An 8,135-nucleotide genomic window follows, 5' to 3' on the forward strand; every position below is an offset into this window, starting at 1 on the left:
TAGCTATGAAATTAAAAGACGCTTGCTCCTTGGGAGGAAAGCTATGGCCAACCTAGACAGCATAGTAAGAAGCAGAGACATCACCTTGCCGACAAAGGTCCGTCTAATCAAAGCTATGGTTTTCCCAGTAGTAATGTATGGCTGTGAGAGCTGGACTATAAGGAAGGCTGAGCGCCGAAGAATTGATGCTTTCGAACTGTGGTGCTGGAGAAGACTCTTACGAGTCCCCTGGACTGCAAGGAGGTCAAATCAGTCCATCCTAAAGGAAATCAACCCTGAGTGCTCATTGGAAGGACAGATAATGAAGCTGAAGCTCCAATATTTTGGCCACCTAATGCGAAGAGAAAACTCCCTGGAAAAGACCCTGATGCTGGGAAAGACTGAAGGCAAAAGGAGAAGGGGACGGCAGAGGATGAGATGGCTAGATAGCATCACGGATGCAATGAATATGAACTTGAGCACGCTCCGGGAGAGAGCGCAGGACAGGAAGGCCTGGCGTGCTATGGTCCATGGGGTCACGAAGAGTCGGACACGACTGAACGACTGAACAACAACAAATGTGGGAGACCCAGATTCCAATCCCTTCTCAGCCATAATGGTCACAAGATGACCTTGGATCAATTATTCTCTTAACCTAACCCACCTGACAAGGTTATCACAAGAATAAAGAAGCTGTCCTAAACTCTTTGGAGGACGTCTGGGATTAAAATGTAAGAGTTACATCCATAATGTCTTTGTCTTAGAGGAAAGAGCTCCTGTAAGTCAGTGCACCCAATTTTCACTGATCACCCCATCCTCTTGAAAAGCTGCTCATATGGGTTGGAGGACCCTCCAGAATAGAATGGGATATGGCATGGAAGGCTGCGGCAGGTTGTGGGATCAGCAATAAAGAAAAAGAAAAAGGATGCCTCAGCTTGCAAAAGCATTTTCTGCTAAAACAAAGCTACCACGGGGTGAAACCCATAAGCAATAAAGAAAAATATTGTGCAGTTATATATACCCAGAGGCAGGGCTTTTCCAGTAATGGACCCTAAAGAATGGAATTCCCTCCCCCTTGAGATCAAAGGTTGATGCATTCCCTCCCTTCCTTTCAAAGGAGAGGGAAAGATCTCTCTATTTCCTCAGGCCTTTTCTATATGATGCTGCCTGACAATTTCAGCTTTGATGCTGTGCCTTTATGCGTATGTGCAAACACACACAAAAATAAAGCCTTAAGAGCACCCGAAGGACTGAAATAGATTTACTGTGGCATTAGATTTCATGAACTAGGTACTAGTCTGCCAAAGTGGGCTCCAGCCCACAAAAACCTAGACGGCAGTAAGACTGTAATCCCACCATCCTATGCATACTTACCTGGGAAAAAACTCCACTGAAATTGAATACAGGGGGACTTGCTTCTGAATAAACGCTACACAGAGCTCATCTGTTAAATGCCTTTCCGGCTGCAATCCTATATACACTTCCTTGGGAGTAAGTCCCATTAAACTCAATGGGGCTTCGTTTAGAGTGGAGGGGTATAGGATTCCACTTGTCAGTTTGCAGCAGGCCACTTCGGGGGGATTTGCCGTGAGGGACCAAGAAGGCTACCCCTCTGGAATTTGCTGTGCAATTACTGATCGCAGTTTGAACCGAATCACGGCGGTGATAGTTAATCAATAAATTTAATAATAATAATAATAATAATAATAATAATAATAATAATAATAAATACACGGTGGTGGTGGTGGTGGTGATGTTCCTCTCTGAGGATCCTTGGCATTAAAAAGCGGCATACAAGGCAACACAAACAAGCCTACGAGGGTGGGCGTGTCTCCTCCGGCCCCCCGGGGTCTGGCTCCTTCGCTCGCTCGCTCGCTCACTTACTCGAAGGCGAAGAAGAGGCCGCTGGTGACCACGATGAGGCCGAGCGTGAGGAGGAAGACGCCGCTGTGGCGGGCGAGCATGAGGCGGCCGCCGCAACAGAAGCGGTTGCGCCCAGGGAAGACCTCCCACTTGCGGCGGGGCCGGTGCGCCGGGGTCGCGGTGGCTGCCGCGGAGGCTGCCGCGGAGGCTGCCGGCGGCTCGGAGGAGGGAGGCGCGGCCGGGGTCCCCGGAGGAATCTGCCGGTACTCGCATTCCTTCATGGCGGCGGCGGCGGCGGCGGGCCTCCCCGGTCCGGACCCCTCCGAGCGCCGGCGGCGGCAGCGCCAGGACCGCCCGGCAGGCAAGACGGGAGAGACCCGCTCGGCGGCTTGGTCGCCCCGCCCCTGGCGGCGACGGCGGCGGAGGGAGGGAGGGAGAGGGACGGCCAGCGGGAACCCGCACACGCACCCCCGGGCGCCGCGGGCCGAGGCCTTCCGTCGCAGCGCCCCCCTCAAGCCGGCCGGCCGGGAGTCCGCACTGCAAGAGCCTGGCCTTGCTGGGCTGCTCCCGCCAATTTGCCTCAGGGAGAACCGCGGCCCTCAGGCGGCGCCCCTCAGTTTCCCTCGTTCCCGCCGGTCCCTCGTCGTTTCTACGCGACGCCCCTCGGTATATACTGAAGAGCCTTTTGCTGGGAAATCAAAGTCTCATCGGGCCTTCCGTGGGGCTTTGGCTTCCAAGGAAGCGTGCGCGGGGTTGGTTTCAAAGATTTCTGGGGAGTTGCGAGCCTTGGTTTAACCGCAAGACGAAAAATAATCCTTGGGCATTGCCTCCGATCATGTGCGGAGTACATTTATTTGATTTGTACCCCGCCTTTCTACCAAAAAAAAATGACACTCAAGGCATCTCCTTTTGTAAAGTGGGGAAATACGTTTTTGTTACCTCAGGCAGAACGTTCAAATGGGCACCTTCCCCCTTTCACACATGTAATACAAACATATTTGATTAAACAAGACATTAAGAGCAGCCCTCCTAGAACAGATTGAAGGTCCACCTAGTCCAGCACCCCACCACAGAGGCATCACACCTTCGCTGTTATATCTCCCAACATCTGGTACTCGTAAGCTGTGCTGTCTAAACATGGAGCTTCAATTTGCTATCATATATCATTCCCACTGTTTCTGAAATTCAGAGATGAGTATCCACACACAAGAGAGAGGCGGCAGCAGCAGCAGTGGGGGTAACCCTAAGGTTTGCAGAAGTACCAAAACAAGGTTTAAAAACCTAAGGGGAAGGGGGAAATCCCCCCAAATGGCCCAGGCATTTTCAGCGGGCCTTCTTTTGTAGGCCAGGTCCACTTGTATATCCTAACTGCAAACTCAGTTCTCTCAATGACTATCCTTATGCAGGTAAAATGCTGCACAAGAGGGAAGCATCAGCAACCCCAAAGTTTATTCAAGTACTAAAAAAAATCTTTAGGAAAAATGCCAAGCACCTAGCATGGCCCCAAACCCCCAAAACAGATGGAGGACGGAGCATACTCGGTGGTTAATGAATGGCGACTATAGGGGGTGGGGGAGAGAAACGAAAAAGGGTGGTGGTGGAGTATTCTGGAAGAGGGCATGGTTTGAACATTAAAAAGGAGCACTCCATACTGCATAATTTTGCAGGTTCCCCCTTGCCATGGCTAATGGCCATCAGATCTCTCTTCCATTAGTTTGTTTAATCTCGTACAAGAGCCATTTTAAGTCAGTAAATGTCATGACTGACAATTTGCTGCCCTTTAACAAAATCTGCTGCTTGGAGAGGCTTGCACGTATCACTTGCCTAATAGTAGGGCCAGCCTTAGAGGCCTCCTTGCCTGTTCAATGACTGTGTGGTTAGGTGGTGGAAGATGGTAATCTACGCTTCACTCTCGGCTTCCCACCACGACTCAGCTTCCCACCTCCCAGGTGAGGCTCAAACTGTACATTGGTCTTGCTGGTTTGCCCTCATTGTGGACAAGAAACCTAACATATATGTATTCAGCAATGTGGCGTTCTATGATGCTCTTATTGAGAAATGGAACTCCGTGTAGCAGCACAGTGTGCGTGCATTTGCTTTCACAACAGTTTTCACAGCACACACACTTGTATTACCCTACAAATGCAGCCAACATTCCCATGCGATGTGTTTATGTGTGCAAACATATACTATGACAACTCATGTGTGCATGACAAGCTCAGCTGGACGTTTTTTCTCCAATTGTGATAACTAGTTAAATTTTGGATTGTAACATTCTGGTGGGGTAGTAGCCCTACAAATGGTGCAACACACATGGAGTCTAAATAGATGTTTTCTTAGGGGAGTTTAAAACCTTCGTTAGCCAGAAAACATATGTGATTTAAAAATGGTTCTCTTTTGATATCTTTCTAGTGCAGGGGTGTTTGGTGAAGTCTTGGCTTTTGGCAGGTTTTCTTTTACCATGTTTAAATGTTGAAATGCCTCTCCTAAGCCTCTGTTACTGACAGTAAGAGATTTAAGCTAAAATATGCTGGTATATTTGGCATTTTTGACCCTGCCCTCTTTTGCCTTTGGCCCCACATACCACTGGGATGCAGCCCCCCCCCCCCCCAACTTCTTTGAAACTGAATTTGGCCCTTGGGTTAAAAGAGGTTCAGTATCCCTGTTCTAGTTAGTAGCTAGCAATACACAAGTGCACAAATACTCTTCAGAATGGCTTGAAGGTGCTTTTCATCCTCAAGGCAAATACTCAAGGCTACATGATAGGGAAAAGATTACTGCAAAGATTATAGCAAAGATTACTGCAGACGCTGACCGCAGCCAGGAAATCAGAAGACATTTACTTCTTGGGAGGAGAGCAATGACAAATCTTGATAAAATAGTTAAGAGCAGAGACATCACACTGACAACAAAGGTCCGCATAGTGAAAGCAATGGTATTCCCCATAGTAACCTATGGCTGCGAGAGCATAAGGAAGGCTGAGCGAAGGAAGATAGATACTTTTGAACTGTGGTGCTGGAGGAAAATTGTGAGAGTGCCTTGGACTGCAAGAAGATCAAACCAGTCCATACTCCAGGAAATAAAGCCAGACTGTTCACTTGAGGGAATGATATTAAAGGCAAAACTGAAGTACTTTGGCCACATAATGAGAAGACAGGACACCCTGGAGAAGATGGTGATGCTAGGGAAAGTGGAAGGCAAAAAGAAGAAGGGCCGACCAAGGGCAAGATGGATGGATGGTATTCTGGGGGTGATGGACTCGACCTTGGGAGAGCTGGGGGTGGCAATGGCCCACAGGAAGCTCTGGCGTGGGCTGGCCCATGAAGTCACGAAGAGTCGGAAGCGACTGACCGAATAAACAACAACAACACATGATAGGGATGTTTCCCTTACAGTGCAATCCTATACATGTCTACTCCAAACTAAATCCCACTGAGTTCAATGGGGCTTATTCTTAGGGAAGTGGGTATAGGATTGCAGCCTTAATCAAACTGCCTTATTCAGAGTGACAAAGGGCTAATTTGCATTTATCCTTATTCTTTATAGAATAAAGTTTTAGTTTTTGTGAACCGCCCAGAGAGCTTCGGCTATTGGGCGGTATAGAAATGAAATAAATAAATATAAATAAATATTCTCCAATACTGATATTGCAATGACCTATGGCTAAGTGAAGAGTGAGTGGGTGATAAATGGCTCACAAATGCTCTCTTTCTGTAATGTTTATTGCTGCTCCTATTAGGCTTTAAGGAACAGAAGTAGATTTAAGTTATCGTATATCCATACTTTGCAATTCATCCACATAGAAGAATAATGGAATTGGAAAAATGTCACATCTTTTTTCTGCAGAAGTTGTTTGCAAACTTCTACCGCAATATGTGTGAAAATTAACTTACTGCATGTTGCCACTTGGGCAGAACTGAGATGTATTAACTTCGTTAAAAGTTAATGCTTGATAACGCTGTACTTGATGGGCACAAGTAATAAATTGGAATTGAACTTGAATGGCTGAACCAAATTTCAATACAATTGTAAATAAATGGTTTTTGTAAGATTAATGAAGGTGATGTTATTCCCACACAGTAACACGTCGTATATTTTAAAGGTTATTGATATTAGCATGCAGAATATTTTTTATTAGCAGGCAAATATTTTTTTTGCTCTTAGCATTTTTGCTCTTGAGGTGTGTTGGATTTCATGTCCCATCATTCCCAGTCAGCATGGCCAATGTCCTCTGTTTGAGGTAATTAAAGGAAAATGGTTTGCTCCTACATTAGTGAAACAAAGATGTGGTCAGAAGAAAAAACGGTTTTGCCTCCTAAGCAATGACTCACCTTCTCTGTTATGCTTAGTTGGTTGGTCGACTTTACATGGTCAGTGGGTTCACAGATCGAATGACACTCATTCTTTGTTTCTACAAACAAAATGTCTCCATTGTAAGGGTGAGTGTGGCAGTTGAACTTACAAGGAACTCTGCCTACAAGGGACTGCAGTGTGCTTCCATGTGCTCTGTGTGCAGACACACACACTGAATCCCACACACACTATTTTTGTCCTCACTGGAACTGTTGTCCCAAGGTTATTCCCATCTGCATGTCCTAGCTGTTTTTGAGTTGTTTTTTGGTCACTCTTGAGAGTGGGGAGGTACTGGAAATTAGTCTTTTGCAAACTAAGGGCGCAATCCTATTGGGATAGGCGGCCGCCTCCGAACTCGGAGGCAACTGCCTATCCAATGCAGGGCAGGAGAAGCACGGAGGGGATCATCCCCTCCTCGCTTCAGCCACTTTACATTCGTTGCTAGACAGCCGATTTCACCTGTCTTGCTGTGGGAGGGCAGAGCGGGGTGGGTGGACGCCGGATGACGCATAGGAAGTGTCGGAATGGTACTTCTGCCCTCCCCGCCCAGCACGCCCCCAGGAACGCCCCGTTTGTACAGCTCCACGCTCCTCTTCCAAGCACGGGGCCGTTCCATGCTGCCTACAAGGCAGTGCAGGAGGGGCTAGACTACCCTATAGCCGTCTAGCCCACTGACTAGCGGCCATAGGATTGCACCCTAAGTACATCTACTATAAGGAGTGTGTCTGTGTGTATATGCTTATACATGGACTTCACCAGACGGTCGACACCGAAATCAGATTGACTACATCCTTTGTAGCCAAAGGTGGCAGACATCTATGTGGTTGTAAAAACAAGACCTGGAGCTGATTGTAATTCAGATCACAAACTTCTTATTGCACAATTTAGAATCAGACTAAGAATAGGGAAGACCCACATATCAGTTAGATATGAGCTCACTAATATTCCTCATGAATATGCAGTGGAGGTGAAGGATAGATTTAAGGGACTAGATTTAGTAGAAAGGGTCCTGGAAGAACTATGGACAGAAGTTCACAACATTGTTCAGGAGGCGGCAACAAAAAACATCCCAAAGAAAAAGAAAACCAAGAAGGCAAGATGTCTGCTGAGACACTGGAAGCAGCCCAAGAAAGAAGGAAAGCAAAAGGCAACAGTGATAGGGGGAGATATGCCCAATTAAATGCAAAAATCCAGAGGTTAGCCAGAAGAGATAAGGAATTATTTTTAAACAAGCAATGCGCGGAAGCGGAACAAGACAATAGAATAGGAAGGACAAGAGGCCTCTTCCAGAAAATTAGAAACATCGGAGGTAAATTCCAGGCAAAAATGGGTATGATCAAAAACAAAGATGGCAAGGACCTAACAGAAGCAGAAGAGATCAAGAAAAGGTGGCAAGAATATATGGAAGATCTGTACAGGAAGGATAATAATATCGGGGATAGGTTTGACGGTGTGGTCAGTGAGCTAGAGCCAGACATCCTGAAGAGTGAGGTTGAATGGGCCTTAAGAAGCATTGCTAATAACAAGGCAGCAGGAGATGATGGTATCCCAGCTGAACTGTTTAAAATCTTGCAAGATGATGCTGTCAAGGTGATGTATGCCATATGCCAGCAAATTTGGAAAACACAAGAATGGCCAACAGATTGGAAAAAATCAACTTCTATCCCCATACCAAAAAAGGGAAGCACCAAAGAATGTTCAAACTATTGAACAGTGGCACTTATTTCACATGCCAGTAAGGTAATGCTCAAGATCTTGCAAGGTAGACTCCAGCAATTCATGGAACGAGAACTGCCAGATGTACAAGCTGGGTTTTGAAAAGGCAGAAGAACTAGAGACCAAATTGCCAATATCCGCTGGTTAATGGAGAAAGCCAGGGAGTTTCAGAAAAACATCTATTTCTGTTTTATTGACTATTCTAAAGCCTTTGACTGTGTGGA

At 46.6% G+C, this 8,135-nt stretch overlaps 1 protein-coding gene across 3 annotated transcripts in view; it reads right to left on the reverse strand.

Moving 5' to 3' along the window:
* The window catches only part of ZDHHC18 (zDHHC palmitoyltransferase 18), a 57,298-nt gene extending 55,050 nt beyond the window's left edge, over positions 1-2,248 (reverse strand). For 2 of the 3 annotated variants that reach the window (XM_084815787.1, XM_084815788.1), the window contains exon 1: positions 1,864-2,248. In XM_084815787.1, coding sequence (XP_084671913.1) covers positions 1,864-2,123 — 260 coding nt within the window. In that variant the 5' untranslated portion in view covers positions 2,124-2,248. The remainder of the gene's footprint in view (positions 1-1,863) is intronic. The other variant, XM_084815789.1, reaches the window with a different exon arrangement.
* Positions 2,249-8,135: the final 5,887 nt, after the last annotated feature.

This window comes from Heloderma suspectum, chromosome 10 (genome assembly GCF_057233095.1).
Source record: "Heloderma suspectum isolate Gila_16-S chromosome 10, 16-S_ref, whole genome shotgun sequence".
Classification (NCBI taxonomy): Eukaryota; Metazoa; Chordata; class Lepidosauria; order Squamata; family Helodermatidae; genus Heloderma; species Heloderma suspectum.